The following is a 24,287-nucleotide window of genomic DNA, read 5'->3' as shown; positions in this document are numbered from 1 at the left end:
CTACATACTGATATACACCTGAACATCAGCAGGAGAGGACTCTTTAAAGTAGAGACACTACATACTGATATACACCTGAACATCAGCAGGAGAGGACTCTTTAAAGTAGAGACACTACATACTGATATACACCTGAACATCAGCAGGAGAGGACTCTTTAAAGTAGAGGCACTACATACTGATATACACCTGAACATCAGCAGGAGAGCACTCTTTAAAGTAGAGACACTACATACTGATATACACCTGCACATCAGCAGGAGAGCACTCTTTAAAGTAGAGACACTACATACTGATATACACCTGCACATCAGCAGGAGAGGACTCTTTAAAGTAGAGACACTACATACTGATATACACCTGAACATCAGCAGGAGAGGACTCTTTAAAGTAGAGACACTACATCAGGGCCATTCAATTGGCGGCCCGCGGGCCAAATCCGGCCCCGGGGTGATATTTACTGGCCCTTTGAGTATAATGTTAAAAAGTAATCAATTTTTTTTTTTAAGATTTTTTTTTTTTTTTTTTTTTGTGCCATAGTGCCTTTATTCCAGAGAGGGTGTTACATTGAGAGATAGAGGGGTAGACAATGCCTGAAAACTTCGACGGGCTCGGGTTTCGAACCCACCTACTATACTGTAGTGACAACTCCTGTCATTGATTGCATCTCTGCGTGAATGATTAGATCATTTCACCTAAATGAAATCAAATGAAACATGTAGGCCTACTGAGTTCTGAACTTGCCATTTAGATCTATAAAGGCCTTGGGGCTATGTTGTTTGATTGAATTAAACACAATATATGCACTCCACTATGCTGTTGTAGTATTTACTGTATCTGAAGCTCTTAAATATGATTGCTCATATTTCAAGCCATCTTTTTCCCGGCCCCTTGCTTTGGATCATTTTCATCAACCGGCCCCCATTCCAAACTAATTGAATAGCCCTGCACTACATACTGATATACACCTGCACATCAGCAGGAGAGGACTCTTTAAAGGAGAGACACTACATACTGATATACACCTGAACATCAGCAGGAGAGGACTCTTTCAAGTAGAGACACTACATACTGATATACACCTGAACATCAGCAGGAGAGGACTCTTTAAAGTAGAGACACTACATACTGATATACACCTGAACATCAGCAGGAGAGGACTCTTTAAAGTAGAGACACTACATACTGATATACACCTGAACATCAGCAGGAGAGGACTCTTTAAAGTAGAGACACTAAATACTGATATGAACCTGAACATTTGTAGAATATTTCCTCTTTAAACAAAAAAACTGTCTTTCCTGCTAATTTGACCGCGTAGGTTTTAATTACTGATCCATAACATCAGCAGGCCGTGGGTGATTTTGACTTAATGACTCACTAGAACATATATTAAACATTGGTAAACGTTGTTGAGAAAACAAGGTCTTTGAAAGGTCTCCTTACTGTTACATATGAATAGGATAATGAGTTGTAAACAAAGATCCCACACATTTAACATCTAGTGGAGAACTGACAGATACTAATGCTGAGAGACATTAACAGTCCTCAGTAGAAGCACAACACATCAATATTTTAAGGTCAACATTTGAATTAGCACCCCCGGGGCATTTAGACCAGCGAGAGCTTTTTCTGTGGCTATTAGAAAGTATAACGTTCGCTAAAGAAAAATAATCTGGAATCTAAATCTTTGTTATTTTTGAGGGAAAACTTCATAAAGTCATCGCTTATTATTATGCCAATTTTGAATGAAGTTATTATTTAAAAAAAGGTGAGATGACATTTCCACAGATACCATTTAAAGTGCTTTAAAGTTGACCTTAAAGAAAAATACTGATCAAATTGTCAGTAAATCACTTAAAGGTGGGGTAGGTAAGTTTGAGAAACCGGCTCGAGATACACTTTTTGTTATATTCCATGGAATGCTCTTAACATCCCGATAGCAATGAATATCTTAAGTGCTTTGACAAAAAATCCATAAAAAAATGTCATCTGTGGAAGCCGTAATACTGTAAAAAGCACGACCAATCATTTTAGCCGGCCCGGCTAAAATAACTGGATGGCCTACCTGCCTGTCAGCCTTCCATCTGTGCACACACTTATCTCGTGCCCTCATTGGTCATGTGCGCGTTTGCGTGTGTTGGAGGAGGGGCTCTATAAGGAAGTGGCAGATTTTCTCCGGTTGTGTATTTTCAAATTCTAGCGCACTCGAGCCGGTTTCTCAAACTTACCTACCCCACCTTTAAGTAACTTAATTCCTCACTTGTTTTAAGCATAGGATTCAATCATGTCCTTTTAATTGTAGTTTCTTCGACGTCAATCAACATTAGTCATAGTTTTAGTATTCGTGAATCATTGTAATATTATTTTGTGGCATTTCTTATTGTATTGGTACCTTTCACTGGAGCCAGGGAGGGCATTACAGATAGAAGCCCCGAAATGGCAAAAGTTTGATCAAATAAAATCACTATATCTAAACTTTTATTACTTTTTCAAGAGCATGACTCCTCAGGGCACGGAGATGGAGCAAATGGAAGCTTTACAAAATAAATATTGCTTTTTTTTGTTTTTATTTGAATCCAAAATTGAACCACCTTTTCCATGTTTGCTGTAAAGTAAAATTAGATTATTTTTGCTGGTATTATCTGAAAGTGTGAACCTAATGTTTTGCTTAATCTGTAGGTGGTTTACAATCAGAAAATAACTTTCACCAACATTGTGCAGCGTAACATTTAAAACAATTCACAATTGTTTTTAGTGACTTGTGGTTGGTTGAGTGATAATATTTCACACCAGGTACTCATTGTGTATCCTCTTTGTTAACTGCATATCCTATATATTGCTTTGGATAAAAAAAATCAGGTGAACACATACTCTTTAAAACAGCTGCTAGTTATGGGTACATAAGTACATGTCAAAGCCCATACTTCTTTACTTTTACTTAAGTAAAGAAGTTTAGTCAGTACTTCTACTTTTACCAGAGTATTTTTAAACACGAGTATCTGTACTTCTACTTGAGTAAAGGATGTGTGTACTTTTGCAATCTCTGTATATAGGGTACAACAAGTGACATTTTATAACCATCTCCTCATGTAATTTGTACTAAATCTGTAAAAAATAATGGATACGTAAACAATTGTTAGCTAAATTATGTTATGTAATGTAATGGACTTATTTGACCTCCTTAATCCTGAATATACTTTATTTAGATGATTTGTTTGCACATGTACGTCAGCTGTAAACATGTTCACTCCTTACTGTGGCCATGAATAAAACAGACAGCCCATGTTGAGGCTGACGGCGACAAAGACGGAAGACAATAGCGCGAGAGATTAATAAGAAAGAATAGAGTGTTTGCCCATACATGATTAATACCAATTAGCTGTTTGTGTGCGAGCTCGTTATCAGAGGAAGGCAGCGTTGTGTGTTCATAAAAACAAATGTCGGGGTGAGTAGAAAGCCGAAAGGGCTCTGCAGTCAGCGGCACGTAGCAAAACGTTCTCTACACGTGTTTGAGTTATAATTATGTTTAACCCTTGTATGGTGTTCTGGTCTGTGGGACCCGTTTTCCTTATTTATCTAAAGAAAAATGATATGATAAATTATTTTTTCAAACTCACACTCAATGGCCTTGGCTCATTTTCTGTGAAGAACATATATCAGAACACATTTTCAATGACCACCCACTTTACACCCCCCCCCCCCTACACATTTATATTACATACAGGATGTTCGGGTCCACTGGGGCTAACAAAAGAAATTGGAAATTGTGTGTGTGTGTGTGTGTGTGTGTGTGTGTGTGTGTGTGTGTGTGTGTGTGTGTGTGCGTGTGTGCATGTGTGTGTGTTAGGGCTGTGCGATTATGGCAAAAATCATAATCGATAATTGATATCACGATTATTAAATACGATTATTCATTGACTTTGAACTTTAAAACAAATACAAATAATAATTTGAACAGTATCTTTTTAACTGTTGATTACCCTGAACGTATAATTCAACTGAAAAACCAATACAAAAATAAATAAAATAAATGATACATTTAAATAAATAATATCAAAATAATAAATACCAATAAACAAGATCAACAAATATTTTGGAGCGCACTTCCCCAAGCTACTAAACATATATAAATATGATAAATAAAAATAAATTAGATCAAATATGTTGCAGTACACTGTCACAACCTAGCAAAGCAAAATAATAGTTTTTTTCGATTATGTTGTTTTCGTAATTGTGGCAGGCCAAAATCGTAATTGCGATTAAAATACGATTAATTGCACAGCCCTAGTGTGTGTGACTTTTGTGTTTCTGCCCATTCCCGCACAAGGTTGCAACATTGTTGATAAATTCCAGCACCGACACCTGTCTGCTCTCACATTGCCGCATTATGTTTTGCGGGAACCAATCTTAATTTTTTTCCCACTCTATCCCAGCTGCAAATTTGGGGCGAGACACAATACATAAAGCTTCGCCAGTTTGGGTCCGTATCACAACTGATCAAGATGGCCAAAAGGTTCTCTGCTCAGAGGGCCTTGCAAATGATTCTGGAAGAGAGAGAACCATTTGATGATGATGTGGAGGAAGAGGAAGAGGTTTCAGAATGTGAGGATCACATTTCTGAGAATTCTGAGTCTGACAGTGACTTTGAAGAAGAGGATGAGATTGAGCATCAGCTTGTTACAAAAGAAAGACGAGCAACAGGACCAGCCGGTCAGCGGGCAAAAAAACAAGTAGCACTTTAATTCATAATGTGCAGTGATGCGTCCTAAAACCCGGAAGTAAGTTCCTTCCTTGTGATTATGCTGTGTTAGGAGTTGTTGGGAGGTGAAATGTTTACAGTGTAGTATGTGCAATCGAGAAGGTTAAATAGGGAAAGTGCATTATGTGTAAATACGTATGGACACAATAGGGATATGTGCAATTTGACGGACACTATGCATAGGTGCAATAGGGAAAGTGCAATATTTGATTTATGTATAAATAGTATACAATAGGGAAAAGTGCAATATTTGATTATGTATGAATGCAATAGGGAAAGTGCAATATTTGATTTATGTATGTGCAATAGGGAAAGTGCTGTACCTGTATGTTTCTTGTTTGTTTCTTTGCCATGTGATATGTGATCTCTGTTCTGTATCTGTGACTGATTGACCTGAATGTTTTATGTTTATTATCTCGATGCCCAAGACAAATTTCTCCTAAGGGAGACAATAAAGCTCTATCTTATCTTATCTCTTCCGGTTCCCTCGACAAAAACGCAATGCAATTTCTCCATAGGATTTTGGAAAATAGCTCGAAATAAGGTCTGTGGTTGACACACATTTAAGATAAATCTATCGATTAGATTTATGATTCGAAACAAAAACGGCTGAACAAAACGTGATCCGTCTCTTAAATGTGTTCTATTGATGAGTAAGTTCCCCCTTACTTTGCCATTGACAATCATACAGTATATGAAGAGGCTATGAGATTATTATATGCTAATGATGAATCATTTATTTGCCTAAAGTTGCTCTTGTATTTCCATTTTTAAAGCATAAATACATCTTAATCATTTGAGTTTCCACAATATTTAAGTTACCTACAGTAACTACATTTACTCAAGTTCTCTACTTAAGTACAATTTTGATGAATTTGAGTATTTCCATTTCATGCAACTTTATACTTTTCCATCACAACATTTCAGAGTTCAATATTTTCCTTTTTACCTGACATATATTTCACAGCTTTATTCACTTTTCGGATGAAAATAAGGTCACCATATACAGTACATTATGACACAGTAAATCAAATTCCCTAAAATAAAGAAATACTTGTGTTAATGTTCATATTTAAATAGTTATTTATACATTAACATGCCGCTTATATGTTAATGCTTCGTAAAATTCATGTTGGCCATTTTTGCGTTTAACTTCTGGTATCTAAAATAAACAGATATTTTAAGTACTGATTAAGCTTGTAAAATGTAAACGCAGCACTTCTAGTCAACAGAGTATTATCACACTGCAGTTATCATTGTTAACAACTCCATATTTATTGCCATAAAGTGCCATAAAAAATACTCAATGGCAGTGGTGTAACTAAGTACATTTATTAGGTACAGTACTTAAGTACAATTTTCAGGGACTTGTACTTTACTGAGTATTTACATTTTTTGCTATACTTTGTACTTCTACTCCACTATAGTTCAGAGGTTAATGGTGTACTTTTACTCCACTAAATGTATTTAATACCTTTAATTACTTTGTAGATTTTGTTTAACGGTGTGAAATATATTGCTGATTCGGGGTATAAAGTAAAAAAAAAAAAAAAGAGGGGGCGGATTAGGCAGAGGCTAAATGCTGCGGTGATGAAACGCCATATCATGTTCAAAACCACATCCAGGATTATTTCTGAAACAGTATGGAGCTCAAATGCTTTTTCTCTTGCGGGTTTACCACAAGGTGAGTTTCTTTTGATATCCTGCTTTTTACACATGCTCTCTCCAGTACAGGTTAGCTCTGAGTGTTAGTGATGCTTGCTAATGTAAACAAAGACAATATTACGTCCAAAACACGTCGGGCATTGATTCTGATAGCGACGTTTCTGATAGGGCCTTGGGTTCACCATCTGATATGATTTACGTCATATCGGATGGCAAATCTGGATCAGCTCCATTGTAACCCCGTTTTTAGAGAATTGCGCACGGAGGAAAAGAGAGAGGGTTTTATTTTCTGACACTTTGTGAGTTCCCTGACACACCGGGGAGACATATGTATGTATAAAAGACATCAACATGTGCAATTTGCATGATTGGTCCCCTTTAAATAATCTCAATCAAATAGCATTTTCTGGTACGTGGTGTTTGTATTATATTTTTTATAATTTTGTACATTGTCAATTTTTACTATGTATCTTTGTTAGCTAAAATACAGTTCTGCCAAGGAGAGCATTGCAATATAAACTCACTAACAGTGGGAAATACTTAGTGAGTAAGTAGCTCCCCCAACAATGCACACAAGACAATTTGATGCTGTCTTGTGATCAGTCTCAGGTAGGCATACCAGTTTATTTATGAATTGTACATCTAACATAGGTCCACCCCAAATAGATCAGCTTGCTGAAAGTGCTAGCCGCATTAGAATATAATATAATATAATAAGTATACTGAGAGGGCAAGGTATGTGTCAACCCTCAAAAACTGGCAAGTAATACCCTAATCATAGTATATCAGGGATGCAAACTCATCAGGTATGAAAAAGGTGACAAGGATCCGAGCCCCCCGACCCCACGGAATATCAGCTTTAAAATGAGGAATAACAGGATGTTATCAGTCAGAACAACTAAAGCAGTTAATAATAACAGAAACGCCAAAGAGTCACATCTAATAGAAATGTATAAAAGCATTTATTTTTAATTGTGTAGCAGTCAGTTTATAATTTTGGCAGGACTGTTGAGCATTTTGAAAATGTATTTTCATGCCTCTGTGCAAGGCTTAGTCTTTCTATCTTTATAGCCACTGGTGTAAAGTAACTAAGTTCATAAACTCAACAAGTACTATACTTGGGTACAATTTTGAGATACTTGTACTTTATTTAAGTATTTCAATGTTTTGCTACTTTGTTCTTCTTCTCCTCTACAGTTCAGAGGTAAATGGTGTACTTTTTTGTTAAATCAGACTTTAGTTCCACCTGGAGTAAATTCACAAGCTACCCTGCAGTATTCAAAGTCATTCAAACTAGCTGCACCTTTACCAGCTTTGAGAACACTTTCATGATCAATCATTATAAAACATGACTACTTTTTTTACGATGTTGTATTTTAGTGTTGCCTCTGTGTTTAGTGTCCTGTCTGTCTGTAACTTTGTGTGGTAGTGTTACCACTGACAGGTCTCTCTTGGAAATGAGACCTTGTGTCTCAATGAGATTTTACACCTGTATAAATAAAGGCTAAATAAAAAAAATATATATTATTCTGAAATGGACCAATCAGCACAATCACTACTTTTGAGGAACATTTTGAATGCAGGACTTTTACTGTAACAGAGTATTCCTACACTCTGGTACTTCTACTTTTACTGAAGTACAAGACCTGAGTACTTCTACTTTTACTAAAGTACAAGATCTGAGTGCTTCTACTTTTACTCAAGTACAAGATCTGAGTACTTCTACTTTTACTCAAGTACAAGATATATACTTATACCACCTCCGTTTATAGCCTATGAAAAAAGCTATTTGAAAACGAAGGCTAAAGCTAACGTTAGCAGATAGTGACAATGTATGCTAGTTAGCTAGCTCAACGATTCCTTAAATAATATTGCGACAGAAAAACTTTTCAGTGCACATCACGCTCTGCCGCTCCGACAGGCCCGTTCTAACAGCTGTTCACCAGCGGTCCAGTCTGTGCCACAGTGACTCCGGACCGCACAGTTAATATTAACGAATGCACCGTAGCCTAGGTAATGTAGCTGCTGAAGCTAGACCCTCATCCCGGAGCAACAGAGCCTTATTATACATCCATGAGCAGAGCCGACAGGCAGGAAGACTCAAGCACACAGCTCGCGCTTCATTATAATATATAAAAAAAGAACACCATGCGTGTCATGATGGCACATAACAGCTCGCGGCCGCAGATTACTCCGGGTCCAAGACCCCCCCCCCATACCCCAAAAATATTTTTATTGCAGATCTACATGAATCACACAAACGACCTATTTTGGATTCAAAACGGCGAATTTCGCCGAAAGGTGACAAGTTTGCATCCCTGGTATATACAAATAAGGCGGGACACACAGTTCAAAGGCCCAAGTGATGGTCTTGTATCCAAGCATCAAGCAAAGTATCAGAAACTATACACCCATATCATTATTAGATGTTAATTATGCCCAGTCCCAAAGCCACCACTGTGTATTTGTATCCAACTGGAATTCCTTTACATCTCACAATAAGTCAGTAAACACACATATTTTCAAATATCAAAACCTTTCCATGACTGAAAGTTATATTTTCAATTACCATTTCCTTACGGGGGGAGAGTGAGTGGATTGGATTGAAAAGGCATAGTTTAGAGACAAATTCTGAGATTAACCCTCAGTCCACCAGGAAATGTCCCAATTCTTTAGATGCCCAGTCTCATCTGTCTCTGGACCTGGGAACTAATTTGTACCCGGTCGACAGTTCCCCAGGTGAAGCCTGAGCACCCCTTGACTGTGAAGCTGCAACAACAGGTTAAACTCAGTAGACATGGAATGCATTCCCCATTTACCTGTTATATCATCGAAATAGTGGTTTTTCACGGCATTGAGTTCAAATGGATGAATACTGAAGGGCCAGAAACCGTACAGATGCACGTTGGCACAGTTTTCCAGCGCTATGTTAACCATCACTAAGCCGGTGCTGGGTAGGCCTCTGTGTAGGCCTCTGGAGCGCCAGAAGTTGCTCAGTCTCCGGAAGTAATCAGGGTTGAAGTAGGTGGGCCGAATTGGACTTTCAATGTCCCTAATGCTGTATGCAGCCTTCAGGCACAAAGGAGTACAAAAGCCAAAGGCAAAGGCAGGTAGAAGCAGCTGGGACTTGCCGTAGATATGTAGACTCTCCACAAATGGACGTCTAGGCCCGTCTAAGGACCCATACCTGAAAATAGAAAGCATGTTTGGCAACAAAACTAAAATAAATGTTATGGTACAGTGAGACTCATTTTCTTGCTCACTTTCTAACGAGGATGGTCGGATTTGCTGTCACAATGTCAGTCTTGGTGCCCACATGTTTCTCATAGCCTTTTCCCAAAGAAGGTAGGTTGCACCTGAAAAGCATAACGGACGAATCAGACATTTTTATTGGGAATTTCATGGTCTTTTTAATTCTTTAAGTTTAATTCTTTAGATGGATGTCGCCTTCAGCCTTTCAGTCCACTAATCTTGACAGCTTTCTCACCTGATAACAAACTGAGCGGAATCGATCATCTCTCCACAGCTGCTGTTTGACAGAATCCCTGAGTTCCCAACAACAGCACACGTGTCCCATTTTTTCTTTGGAAATGGATTCTCCTGGAAATAAAACCAATGAAGAAATGTATTACAGAACAATAACATGCATATGATTATATAATGTTTGTAAATGAGCAGGAGCCATGGGGCTCTTTGACTGGATCTTGTTTGCAAATCCCCTACAACAGTTCTAACATGTGTTAACATGTGTGAGTATTTATTTAATGTACACTTGAGGTCTTTGAGATGCGTTATTGATTTCCTACATTCTTTTACGATTTTAAACGTACTGAAACAGCGCACAATTCTCCAAAATGACTGACTATAGTGTATCTGAGATCAAAATAAGAGCGTTTAAAGCTGCAGTTTGAGCTAGGGCGCAGGTCGTGGCCATTGGGCCCAACTTTACGCCCCTTGGCCCGATTTGGCATCTCAGCTGATCTCACACAGTGAAATGTAGCCTCTGTATTTAAAGGGGACCTATCATGCAAAATGCACTTTTGTACGTCTTTTATACATGAATATGTGTCCCTGGTGTTCCAGGGAACTCACCAAGTGTCAGAAAACACAACCCTCTCTATTTTCCTCCATACCCAAATCTCGAAAAAAGGGGCTGCAACGGATCTGATAAAAACTGATCCAGATTTGAACACTTTCCTGACGTCAGGACAGTGGCGCTACGGCTATTGGGCCAACTCCACCAATCAGGAGGAGACAGCCACGGCCATTGCCGTTCGAAAGCGCTGGAGACGCTGTAGTACATATGCCAGGCCTGTAGATGGTGCTGTTGCTCACAGAATCAACCCTTGCAAACAGAGCTAACATTTTTCAAATTGAGCGAAATGAGGCATGGCTAAAATGCATGATCTGTTTGGTATTTTGAAAAAAAAAAAGTATAAATATGCCTTATATAGGTATGGTCCTACACTATATTATTCAAATATAGCATGATAGGTCCACTTTAAACCATCCCAGTATCAGGAGCAGTGGGTTGTATCCTGGAACCTGAAATTTACTCTGAATCTGTGACTGTTTTTTTCGGAACTATTCCAGTTAGTCCTGACAAAGTTGTTGTCTCCATGGATCAGACAGTTGATATCAAAATGAATGCAAACTAGTAGACTGATGTTGTCATAGAAAGGGTACTGGATGCTCTTTTTTCTGGTGTGAAGCCGGTTACAAATTCGAGAATGAATGAAAATCAAAAACCGAGTCAGTACCAATTTTCTAAAAACTAGAATTATTTCACATTTACAAATCAGCAATTATATCATTAAAAGCAGGTCATACTGTGTATTGAAATAAGATTGTAGTTTTTTTTTTGAGCATTCGTCAGATTAAGAGGTCCTCACTTCAAATCTCAGTTTTTGTATAGAAAATCATAATTATGTGTGTGTGCGTGAGTGTGTGTGTGCATGTGTGTGTGTGTGTTTGTGAAAGGGTGGTCATAGGTGGTCGTTTGTATCAACCAGTCACCATGTAACTAAACACATAATTTATAATCTCTGAGCCCTTTAAGGAACAATAAAGACAACAAGCAGAAGATGATGTGATACTATCCATGAATGAAAAACTACATACCTTTATGAAGGTGCTGAAAATCCCTGGAGTCACCACGAGGGTCCTCTTGCCTTCCGCAGAGTACACAATATTTGATCCCACTGGAGTGTTGGCCTGGGTAATGATGGCCCTGTCAAATCCCTGGCACTGACTTCTCAGCTGAGAACTGGGGTAACACAAGGACTTTGTTAAAACACATCCAAGTCAGGAGTTTTGTTGAACTGAAAGCTTTATAATTTGCCAAACACAGTAAGTGGCAATTTGTTCAGATTATATATAAAACATATCTTCTTTCTTATAAGGATTTTTATTCCGTAATCATCATGGTGAGTTAAAGTTATCTTCAGGTGAAGTCCCTCTGTTTTACTCTCTGACTTGTGCTATACATTTGTTAAGATTTTTGATTACATAAGAAAACTACGGTGGCTGAGAGGTGCAATCGACAATTACAGAGTGCGAAACACTTTAACAAAGCTTGAGACAAATTTACATTTTATAAAACAAATTTCATTAACAAAACACTTTTACCAAAGAAAAAACGATTTAACATTAACAAAAACAAATTAACAAGATGCGTAACACTTTTACAAAGCTAGAGACAAATTTACATTTGCCGAAACACTTTAATAAACTAGAGAATCAAACCGGAAAGGGAATGCCCATCATACCAGAAGTGACGTGCAAGTGATTGACACAAACTTAAGTTTGTTTTGGCGGATAGACCGCTGGTACCTATGGACGGTACAAGTGTGTTTATGGTCGTTAAACATGTTTTGTCCGTTCTGTGGAAACCACCTGGGCCAAGTGACATGGTTTTGCTCATCACGATATACTTTCTTGTGCGCAAGAGATACGTTCTTGTGCTCACAAGAAAGTTACAGGTTCGCCAAGTAGGAAGTGGAGCTGTGCCTTTTACTCACAGCCTTCGCTGTGTTTACCTTCATTAGACAGCTAAAGAGCGACTGCAGGCTGCTTCGTTAAAGCCACACACACCTCTACACACACACACACACCTCTACACACACACACACACACACACTTCTACACACACATACACCTCGACACACATCGAACTGCCCGATTATTCCCCCTATTACTCGTTTTATGAAGGAGATGTCCGGTCCACAAGGCGCATGACGTGTGTGTTTGTGCTGTGCTCAGCTCCGCTCTGTGTGTGTTCGGTGTTTTTGTGTGTGTCCAACACCGGCATTTGTTTTCAAATGACCATGAACAGTAATTTACACACATCTGGCCAACTCCATAGGTATATGTGTGTGTTCCCAAATGAAATAAATGTGTTTAATCTTAATCTCGATGTAGTCCTCAGTGCTGTCGGAGTGCAGTGGAACACTGCAGTCAACTCAGCCGTCTCTCGCGTTTGCTTGGTCAAATCAGCAGCTCTTCATTTGTGCGTGCACGATTAATCGCGCCTTTACGATAATCGACGAGAAGCGGGACTGACGCAAGTACAAGAGTAAAATAATGCATGTTTTTGTGCTATATTTGCGATAAAAATATGTTTTACCATAAGTTCTTAATAAAACTGACACTGTTGGACTCAGTAGTTTGACTGCTACCAACAATAAAATGAATTACTTTTACTGTGTACTTTTTCAGTTATTCTCTGTCAAACTCCCCTCCTGAGAACAAATTCAAGCCACTTCTGCTATATTTGATGAGGGATAAAATAATTTTTAGCCATAAGTTGTTAATAAAATTGGTATATTTACGTGTTTAGCTACTTAGCTCCACATGTGATGATGTACGCTTTCGTTTATAGCGTCGCGAATGTTTATCACTGAGTGTTGAGGAGGGCACCGTTAGATTCAGTGTCTCCAGGACACCAAAAAAGAGTGTTTGGTTGTGCATCTAGGATAAGTAATAAGGGAGTTCTGAGTGAGTTTATGTGCCTTTGTAGGTTACGTTTTTTCGTCGAGGCTAATTCAGAGGCTGAGTGCTAGCATTGTGGGTTTTATTTGAAAAAAAAAATTAAAAAGATCAGTTAGCTGAGTTTCTTCCCGTTACATGGATATAACACATTCATAGTTTTATTCAATATTAAGATTCCTTAGACGTTGTTTCCTGCAAATGACGCGTTTATCCGCCCGGTACTGGGCGGAAGGTGCGTAACAGGTTAATGAGAGTCTGATCCTCGACAAATCTTGATGGGATCCAGGAGCGTTCTTCTGGTCCATATAGACCAGGCCGCCGTCGAGCATTCGGGGGGGAGGAGGGGGTTTGGCTGCGGGAACCATGGGGCTTTCCTTTACCGGCTTCAGTCGTCCCACATGGAAAGTGGGATGAACCCTCAGAGACCTGGGTAGACGAAGACGGACAGAGACCGGGTTAATGACTTTGGTCACTGGGAATGGGCCTACGAACCTAGGTGCCAATTTTCGTGACACCACATGAAGGGGAAGATCCCTGGTAGAGAGCCAGACCCTCTGGCCGGGTCTGTATTCCGGAGCAGGACGACGCTTCCGATCTGCCGCCACCTTCATGCGTTCCCCACTCCTAAGAAGAGCCCTGCGGGTGGCGGACCAGATCCGGTGACAACGCCGAACCAGGGCGTGGGCGGACGGGACTGTGACTTCCTTCTCGAGATCCGGGAAGGTAGGAGGTTGATACCCATAGGCAGCCTGGAAGGGAGTCAACCCAGTAGGGGCCGTGGGGAGCGTATTGTGGGCGTACTCTACCCATGTGAGATGCCTGCTCCAGGAGGAAGGATTCTGGGAGATGAGGCAGCGGAGCCCAGTTTCTAATTCCTGATTAAGGCGTTCGGTCTGGCCATTGGACTCCGGATGGTACCCGGATGACAGGCTCACCGACGCCCCGATGAGGTTGCAGAACTCCCTCCAGAAGCGTGAGATGAACTGCGGACCCCGGTCTGAGACAATATCTTTGGGGAAAACCATGGATACGGAACACATGCGTCATCATGATCTCTGCCGTCTCTTTGGCAGACGGCAGCTTGGGTAAGGCAATATAATGAACCATCTTAGAAAAACGGTCCACCACCGTGAGTACGGTGGAGTTACCTTCTGACACCGGGAGCCCCGTGACGAAATCCACGGAAATCTCAGACCAGGGCCGGCTGGGAACCGGGAGCGGCCGGAGCAGCCCCATCTGTGCCCTGGAGGATGTCTTGTTGCGGGCGCAGACAGGACAGGCCTCCACATACTCTCGGACCTCACGCTCCATGGATCTCCACCAAAAACGTTGCTTGATAAAGAATATGGTCCTCTTGATCCCAGGATGGCAGGTGAGCAGTGATGAGTGAGCCCAATGGACGACCTGTGGACGTACAGTAACAGGCACAAACAGACGGTTTGGCGGACAACCACTAGGTGCCGGGCTCTCACCGTTAGCTTGCTTAACCACAGATTCTATTTGCCAAGTGACCGCCCCTACCACACGGTTCAGTGGCAGGATGGATTCAGGCTTCTTGGCAACCGGCTCGGGGTCAAACAAACGGGACAGGGCATCCGGCTTGGCGTTCTGGGACCCCGGCCTGTAAGACAGAGTGAAGTTAAAACGGTTAAAAAACAGAGACCATCTTGATTGGCGAGAATTTAGTCTTTTAGCCTTCCTAATGTACTCAAGATTCTTGTGGTCGGTCCATACTATAAAAGGAAGCTGAGCCCCCTCCAACCAATGTCTCCATTCCTCCAGAGCAATCTTTACCGCCAACAACTCACGGTTCCCCACGTCGTAGTTCCGCTCTGCAGAAGAGAGTTTCTTGGAGAGAAAGGCGCAGGGATGAAGTTTGTTGTCTTCCTTGGACTGCTGTGACAGGACAGCCCCCACCCCTTCATTTGAGGCATCAACCTCCACCACAAACTGACGAGTTGGGTCGGGGATGATGAGGATGGGGGCTGAGGTGAACCTCTCCTTGAGACGGCGGAAAGCCTCCTCGGCCTGAGGAGACCACACAAAAGGCACCTGAGGGGACGTGAGAACATGAAGGGGAGAAGCAATGGCACTGAAACTTCTGATGAAGCGCCTGTAGAAGTTCGCAAAGCCCAGAAAACGTTGCACCCCCTTGCGGTTGTCTGGCGTAGGCCACTTAGCCACCGCACTGAGTTTGGCCGGGTCCATCTGGATCAGACCAGGAGCTATGATAAACCCTAGGAAGGATACAGTTTTAGCATGAAACTCACATTTCTCTGCCTTCACATACAGTTTGTTCTCCAGGAGTTTTTGGAGGACCTGACGTACATGGTGAACATGAGAGTCTTTGTCAGGTGAGTATATTAAAATATCGTCAAGATATACAAACACAAAACGGTTTAAAAACTCCCTTCAAACATCGTTGATGAGAGCTTGAAAAACTCCTGGAGCATTGGTGAGACCAAATGGCATGACGAGATACTCATAGTGCCCTGTGGGTGTGTTAAAACCGGTCTTCCACTCATCCCCCTCACGAATTCTCACCAGATGGTAGGCATTACGGAAGTCTAACTTGGTAAAAATGTTAGAGTCTTGAAGTTGTTCAAAAGCAGTAGCCATGAGGGGGAGCGGATACCTGTTCTTTACTGTAATGTCATTTAAAGGAGAATAATCAATGCATGGCCTAAGGGATCCGTCCTTTTTTCCCACAAAGAAAAAACCCGCCCCAGCCGGGGAGGAAGACGGGCGGATCAGACCTGCACGAAGAGAGGTGTCAATGTACTCCTTCATAGCCTCCTTCTCAGGACCCGAGATGGAGTATAACCTACCCTTCGGAATTGGAGCCCCAGGTAACAGATTGATGGCACAATCATACGGCCTATGAGGAGGAAGGGAGGTGGCGCGCACTTTACAAAATACCTTGGCCAGGTCATTGTAACAGGGAGGAACAGAAGTTAAATCTGGGGTTTGAGTATTAGTAACCCGATCGGTACTACGTTCCCCAGAAACCCCTCCAACTGCCATGTTTCCCAAACACTTAAAACAATCCTGTGAACACTCCTGCCCCCACCCCTTAATTTTACCTGACCGCCAATCAACATAGGGGTTATGCTTGGTTAGCCAGGGAAAACCTAGGATGAGAGGATGTTGAGCAGAATTAAACAAGTGAAACGACATGAGTTCACAATGATCATCAATCATGATAGTGACAGATTCGGTCTTGTGTGTGACATGAAATAGAAGTTTGCCATCCAGAGCACTGGCTTTCAAAGGGGACGACAAAAGTTCAGTTTTAAGTCTCAGTTCATGTGCTAATCCCCAATCCATCAGGCTTTCGTCAGCCCCAGAGTCAATTAACACTTTTTGAGAGTTACTTATTCCATGGCAGATTACCTTTATGTTGGTCAACTTGCGGGAAGGAGAATCTGCCGTAGAAAGACGGCTCACCAGTGCCCTCCCTTTCACTGGTGAGCCCCGTCTTTTACCGGGCATCCAGAGCAAAGATGACCTTGTTGGCCGCAGTAAAAACATCTTCCCTCCAGCAGGCGGCGCCGCCGCTCCTCCGTAGACAGCTTGGCACGTCCCAGCTGCATTGGCTCCTCGGCCTTGTTGGGAGACGCTGACCTCTGGGATGGAAGGAAAGAGGAACGTGGCATGGCAGTCTCCTGAGAGTGAGAAGAGTAGGGGTGCCCTCTAGGGTGGAAATAGGGTAGTGCAACCCTGTCCTTCTCCCGTTTCCTCTCAGCAAGTCTGTTATCAATCCTAATGGACATGGCAATGACCGAGTCTAGTTCCACAGGCAGCTCCAAGGGCGCCAGCTGATCCTTAATAGGGTCAGAAAGTCCATTAATGAAGGCATCGAACAAAGCAGAAGAATTCCAGCCACTATCGGCCGCAATGGTGCGAAATTCCACTGCGTAGTCTGACACTTTCCTTGACTTAACTTGTAAAGGACCCGAGCTGCTTCTCTGCCTGGCGATGTGTGGTCAAAAATGTTCGTCAGGGAGTCCGTAAACTGTCCCAAAGACTCGCATATCGGCGAGTCACGTGACCATTCAGCCGTAGCCCACGCCGCCGCTTGTCCGGTGAGATGGGAAATCATAAAAGCCACCTTGGATCTCTCTGTGGGAAAGGCTGTCGGAAGTTGACTATAATGTAGGCTGCAATTCACCAGAAAGGGACGGCAGTCATGGGATTCCCCGGAAAACTTCTCAGGCGGAGCCAGACGGATTGACACGGTGTGGGAAGCGGGCACCGGGTCCGCATTCGCTTCGGGTCCGGCCGGAGGTGGGGGTGAGGGCTCAGCCTTGAGGTGAGTGAGCAGGTGGTGAACCTGCCCCGCCAGGTGGTTAATCTGGTTTGTTACAGATGACTCGAACTCCCTCTGGCTGTCTGTGACGTGCGATATTCCCTGCTGGAAGGCCGTTAAATGATCCTCCTGTTGAGCGAGGCGGCCTGCCTGAGAGCGAAGCGCTGATTTCAGCTGTTCAGAGTCGGCTGAGTTCATGTTTTGGCCAGTTCGTACTGTTACGACTGAATAAACGGGTTTGAACTCAAATGCACGACTCACACAGGTTTTAACAAAAAAAGGTTTATTTCAAACCAAAGCTCTTCTACAGAGGTCAAAAAACAAATTACTCTTAACGAGGAAAAACAGTTTCAAAACAAAGTCACTCTTAATGAGGAAAAACACTAACAAAACAAATCTCAGAAAACAAGACGTGGCTCAAAGCTCTGCTTGAGATTTTACCTGGCATGATACACTTGTGGTTAGTCACAAGAAACGAAACGAACTGGCACAGGACAAAGGGAGACGAGGACAATAAATACACCAGGTAATGGGGAACAGGTGGAAACAATCAGGGGCGGGGTCGACAATCACAGGTGTGGGAGACACACAAGGAAAGGAGGTCAGAGTATCTAAAACGAGAGGGAAGGTTACTATTAAAAGATAAAGGGGAAAATCACTAGACAAAGACAAAAACACTAAACTAAACTAACATAATTTGCGAGAGATGACAGTGATTTGACCAAGCAAACGCGAGAGACGGCTGAGTTGACCGCAGTACCGGAACGGACGACAGTATCTTAATATCTTCTGAAAACAAAAGCCAGTGTCATACACACACACACACACACCCTGGTGACCGGACATCTCCTTCATAAATAGAACAATAGGGCGTAATAATCGGGCAGTTCGATGTGTGTAGAGGTGTGTGTGTGTGTAGAGGTGTGTGTGGCTATAACGAAGCAGCCTGCAGTCGCTCTTTAGCTGTTAGCTAAGTAAACACAGCGAAGGCTGTGTGTAAAAGGCACAGCTCCACTTTATGAGAGGCCGTCTAGCTCACAACTCATACTTGGTCTTACAAATAATATCAGAATCTCACATGTACACCACCAGACTCTTTCACACACAGTATCATACCGTCTTTAACGTACTGTCATTCCTTCCTTCATTTACTATCATACTATCATACATAAATAACTATTCTCTCTCACACACAAAAACAAAATCTCTTAAACGCACCATCATACTCTCGTACACACACCACTATCGTCTTTCACAAACAACTATAATAATAATCTAATTTTTATTAGCCTTAACATGAAGTAACATTAAGTAACCCAAAATGTTAAACAGTAAGAGTCGTAGTCCTATTTCGTGAACCCTTTGAATAGTACTGTCACCGGTGTGATCATTCTATAATACACAATTTAAGCCCGGGGGAGAAATGCTAACGCTAACGCTAGCATCGGCGATCTTCTCTACTTCATGCTATCTGCACAAATGGTTGACATTAAACATTAAAACGACCAGGCAGTTCAGAGAGAATCAAAGGACGGCAGGCAGCTTTGCATGACATTCTTCAGGACGTGTTTCATTGTGGTGATAGTGAGGGTAGTCAATCGTTTTGTTGACAAGACAGTAGTGACGGCCATCTTGGTGACGTGTGTTGTTGACCAGAGATGTAGTTCATTGAGCGTTTCACACAAACAAATGTTCACAGTTTTACGACACATTTTATTTTTTTTTACTTGCAAAATTATCTTTTAAATTGACAAACATCATACAGTAGGCTATGTGTAATTCGTGGCACAATTCAAACGGGATCGAAAGATAATCGCTCTCTCTCCATTGACTTCAATACATAATTTTTCCGAAATAAGGTCCCATGGAGGTCCACCGGAAGGGGAGGGACTTCGCCTCTCTATAAAGACGGAGAAAGTAAAGAATAAAGTGCATGTTTAAATGTTAGCACCCCCCGAAGAGGCTCAAGGTTGGTATTTACTATAATATAAAATTGTAGGTTGTGTTCCAATTCGTTTATAAGCTGTGTAGCTTTGCTGTCTGTTTACAGTTAACTTTTGGTAGTATGCTAAAGTGATTCTAATACGGATTGAGCCTAAATGTATTTGTTATTTTTGTGTCTTTATAGCTCTTACGTTGACTCTGGAGTTTCAATAAATTCTAAATCATCAGTAAAGTCTACGACCATATTTCGGAGGGATATGCTACAGATAGCATTAGCTATATTGACCTTGTTTACACTTAGCGGTCCTAAGTGTTAATCTGTGTATGTTACACTTGCATGTATGAGATCATTAAGTGCCTTGTAACTTCTTTTATTATAGTTTCACTCCGTTTGAATGTCAGTGGACTGCAAATAAGTCAATAAAAGAGCATGGCTGCTCATTCCCTGGCTCTCAAAAGAGTTTGGCTGGCTGTTTAATCTATGTTCACACTGAGACAGTACAACACATAGAGAGAACAGTACACCTATTGTGTAAGTACATACAAGCAGGTCACACAGTATGATCACAAATAGATAAACTCTGTTAAAAATCAGTTTGTATTAAGAAGTATACAGGCTGGCTATGTGTTCTCAGCCTTTGAGAAACTTGACATGTTTTGGGATGTGTCTGAACCTCTCTTTAGTGGTTTAATAAAACAGATATTTCAACATGTGCCTACTTTGTTCATGTGCTGTTGAGGTTAATTTCAGTAGTTGTGTGCTATAATGTATTTACAAAGTGTGAAGAGGAGGCAACTTTAGAATAGGGAACCTGTTCAGGTCAATTAGAGTCAAACTACTATCTTATTGGTTATGAAGAAGACTTCACTTTAAAATAGGGAACATGTTCTTCTGTGGAGGTGTGTGGCGCAATGGGTTGTGTGTAGGTTCGGATCAGGGGGTCACAGGTTCAAACCCCACTGCAGTCAGCATGTCGTTGTGTCCCTGGGCAAGACACTTCACCCCAAATTGCTCCTGTGGGGATTGCCCACAGTATTGAGTATGTAAGTCGCTTTGGATAAAAGCGTCTAACAAGTAACATGTAATGTAATGTAATTCTTCGATATAAATACCTAATTTTGAGTTATTTAGACTTAATTAACACTTATAGTTTCATGTCTTGTTACATAAGTATATATCATATGTGTTAAGTGTTATTATGGGAGAATTACTATTCTTGTGGTACTACTGCCTTATTAGGCCCATATTGAGCATATTAAGACCTAACAACTTCCTTACTTGCAATAAATAAGCACCAATTAGAGGGTTATTGAGGAAAAACTCTCAGCTAATGGCTTATTACTTGTAGGATATGGTCATGTAGAATAAGGCATTAATAAGTGTTGTATAATGACTAATAAAGAGCCAATATACTGCTAATATGCATGTTAATTAACAACTAGTTGATGGTGAATTTGTGTACCTTAATATAAAGTGTTAACAAAAGTTCTTATTGCAGCTCAAATTTAGCTAGCAGTGCTCTGAGCAGCTTCAGGCTTTGTTTTCAAGGCTGTAAACCAGTCAAGGAATGCATATTTAAACTGGCTTCCTGTTGGATCAACCTGACTTCCTTTTAAAGTATACTCTTTCACAACCAGTACAATGTCCTCTCACATAAACTGTTAGAAGCTCTCAAAAACACAAGCATTGTCTTTCACATACACACTACTCATACATACTACAACTCCTCTCTCACATACACTATCATTCTTTCTCACACACAAAGTTTTCTATCTTGCATACACTACTAGAGTATTACATTGTAGTATGATGTGGTCTGTAAGTGGGAATAATAGTGTTTCTAAGAAAGTACAGTTTGGTATGTAAGTAAGTTTGATTTATGGCCCAGACAAAAGTGTGTGAAAGAGAGTATGATTGTGCGTGTAAAAGTGTTTAGCTATTTGTATAAAAGAGTTTAATGGTGTATGTGTGAGATTCTGATATTGTTTGTCAGACCAAGTATGAGTTGTGAGCGAGACGGCCTCTCATACCACTTTCTACTTGGCGAACCTGTAACTTTCTCGTGTGCACGAGAACGTATCTCTTGCGCAACAGAAAGTATATCGTGATGAGCAAAACCATGTCACTTGGCCTAGGTGGTTTCCACAGAACGGACAAAACATGTTTAACGAGCATAAAGGTCCATAGGTACCGGCGGTCTATCCGCCAAAACAAACTTAAGTTTGTGTCAATCTCTTGCACGTCACTTCTGGTATGATGGACATTCCCTTTCCGGTTTGATTCTCTAGTTTGTTAAAGTGTTTCGACACTTGTAAATTTGTCTCTAGCTTTGTAAAAGTGTTACGCATCTTGTTAATTTGTTTTTTCTTTGGTAAAAGTGTTTTGGTAATGTAATTTTGTTTTATAAAATGTAAATTTGTTTTATAAAATGTAAATGTCTCTCAAGCTTTGTTAAAGTGTTTCACACTTTGTAATTGTCGATTGCACCTCTCCAACCAATGGATTCAGTTGCAAATTGTTGAATGATGTGGCACTCACCTCTTGGGCGTTGCTTCATGGATCGCTTATTTTAAATACTTTTAAAACCAACTCACTGAATAGTCTCAAACTGTGACAATGTTTAGCGTTTATACTCTTCCCCTGAGAAACAGCAAATCTTTGCCTACATGGACTATTAATTGCAATTCTGGCCAAAACCTTTTTTGTCAACATTTTAAACAAAATGTAATGAAATACAATTACCTGAAGTTTCTGTAATTATCTTCTTGCTTCTTCCAAGTTTTTGAGTAGTGTTCTCTTACTTTTTCAATGAGCTCCCTGTCCCACACACACACACACACACACACACACACACACACACACACACACACACACACACACACACACACACACACACACACACACACACACACACACACACACACACACACACACACACACACACACACACACAGTCAGGTGTGTGACCCCTCGTGATAACATGAATTGTTCTGATGAAGGCATTAACAGAAAGGTCCCTTCAAGGAGAAGCATGGACGGTGTGTGCTCTCACCTGCATCCTTTGCAAAGGTCAGAGGGCCAAGGGGGGATTTTCTTGGGTGAAGGTGGTCCACGTGATACAAGATGGCTGTGCAGCAATCAAGAGAGAAACAGCACAGCACATTCATTTATACATAGTGCACACCAAAAGGCAAATGAGCTCTATGATGACAGATGTGGTTTACCTAAAACTGCAAAAAAATCATAAACTAAACTAAACTCGTGCAAAACACATTCTCCCTGAATCAACCTAAAAGCAATAATTTAACCTAAATAGTTTTTTTCACTTCAAAGAATGTCACATGACCACATGATGTGGACAAAGCAAGGTCACTGCAAGATTTGCTGCGGCCGCCATTAACCCACTACCCGCTACACCGCGCTGTCCGTGAGAAGGTCCGATCCAGAAACACTTAAATAAGGTAAGGATTTGAAATTGTGTTGTTTTAAAGGTGAATGAGTTTTTTTCAGTGTACGTTTAGTGTCAAGATAGTTAACTAATTTACCGCCTGTCTTAGTACTTGTCTATGTGTAAGCAAAGTTTAGCCGCGTGTTAGCTACTTTTTTAAGGCTTGCTTAACCAGATCATTTTTTAAATGTATCATGCAAAGGGCTAACTTTGGTGTTTCTGTTTGACTAGTGAAAAGTTTAAATTGTTGCATATGTAATATTGGTTTCACATAAGGTCTTTGGATAGGGCTATGGGTTAGCAAGTTTAGCCACGTGTTAGCTAGTTTTTAAAGCAAGTTCAATCAGGTTATTTACATATGTCTCATGCAAGGGGCGTTTGACAAGTGAAATGTTTAAACTGTTAAACTGATATATATATATATCTATATAACTGTTGAGGAGAAAACGTTTAGGAGCACACACACACACACACACACACACACACACACACACACACACACACACACACACACACACACACACACACACACACACACACACACACACACACACACACACACACACACACACACACACACACACACACACACACACAGTCAGGTGTGTGACCCCTCGTGATAACATGAATTGTTCCACAAGTTTCCACAGGTTTTTGGAACCATATTGACACGCTTACCCGTTGTCCACATTGATCCAGAGGGCAATGATCAGCAGGCTCCCCAAACAGAGGGCAGTGATCATTAAAGGGATGGATAACTTCTCATGGTGTCGCTTCATCCCGATCTCTTTCTGCAAACACACTCGATGTCAAACTTTGGACTCTCTGCTCTCCCCTCAGTTTGTAGCCTATCTCTTGCCTCTTTTCTCAGGCAAGTCCTCTGTCTTCTTTGCACTTTGTCTTTCCCCTTCTGTTTGCGTCGGTGTCAGATGGGTCTAAGAACTGATGTCTTTGTTTGATTGAACTCCTACTTTAGTCTTTGTCATGTCTCTGTGTTCCACCCATTTTTTACATGTCCCTCCCTCCATCATTTGTTTTAACACATGCAATACAATGAAGGTGACAGTAGCAATAAAGAGGCTTGTTAAGTTAATCATTAATGTGATCTTGATAACATTGATATCAAATGTAAAAGGGCAAATATGAACCATGTTGTTTGCATAGCTTG

The 24,287-nt window shown here is 41.0% G+C and overlaps 1 protein-coding gene across 3 annotated transcripts; it reads right to left on the bottom strand.

Annotated features, from left to right (window-relative positions):
• Positions 1–8,668: 8,668 nt before the first annotated feature.
• LOC117477589 (alpha-2,8-sialyltransferase 8F-like) lies at positions 8,669–24,065 on the bottom strand. 3 transcript variants are annotated; one of them, XM_034124290.1, is made up of 7 exons: positions 23,798–24,065; positions 22,724–22,798; positions 22,414–22,488; positions 11,549–11,693; positions 9,915–10,027; positions 9,691–9,783; positions 8,669–9,614 (listed from the first exon to the last, which is right to left on the bottom strand). In XM_034124290.1, exons 1-7 carry the CDS (start codon positions 23,896–23,898, stop codon positions 9,137–9,139), a joined length of 1,080 nt encoding a protein of 359 aa, XP_033980181.1. In that variant the 5' UTR covers positions 23,899–24,065; the 3' UTR covers positions 8,669–9,136. The 3 variants fall into 3 exon arrangements, with proteins under 3 accessions (XP_033980181.1, XP_033980183.1, XP_033980182.1); XM_034124292.1 differs by lacking the exon at positions 22,414–22,488; XM_034124291.1 differs by lacking the exon at positions 22,724–22,798.
• Positions 24,066–24,287: the final 222 nt, after the last annotated feature.

This window comes from Trematomus bernacchii, unplaced genomic scaffold (assembly GCF_902827165.1).
Source record: "Trematomus bernacchii unplaced genomic scaffold, fTreBer1.1, whole genome shotgun sequence".
Taxonomy (NCBI): Eukaryota; Metazoa; Chordata; class Actinopteri; order Perciformes; family Nototheniidae; genus Trematomus; species Trematomus bernacchii.
The sequence above is the reverse complement of the archived record's forward strand: the minus strand, read 5'-3'. Positions and strand labels throughout refer to the sequence as shown.

Bases quoted from the DNA above. Each gene is read 5' to 3' on its own strand.
- LOC117477589 (XM_034124290.1), bottom strand. From the start codon at position 23,898: ATGAAGCGACACCATGAGAAGTTATCCATCCCTTTAATGATCACTGCC. The intron at 11,694-22,413 runs GTAATTGTATTT...GTGTTACCCCAG, and splicing joins GATAATTACAGAAACTTCAG to TTCTCAGCTGAGAAGTCAGT. The intron at 9,615-9,690 runs GTGAGCAAGAAA...TTCTATTTTCAG, and splicing joins CCGACCATCCTCGTTAGAAA to GTATGGGTCCTTAGACGGGC.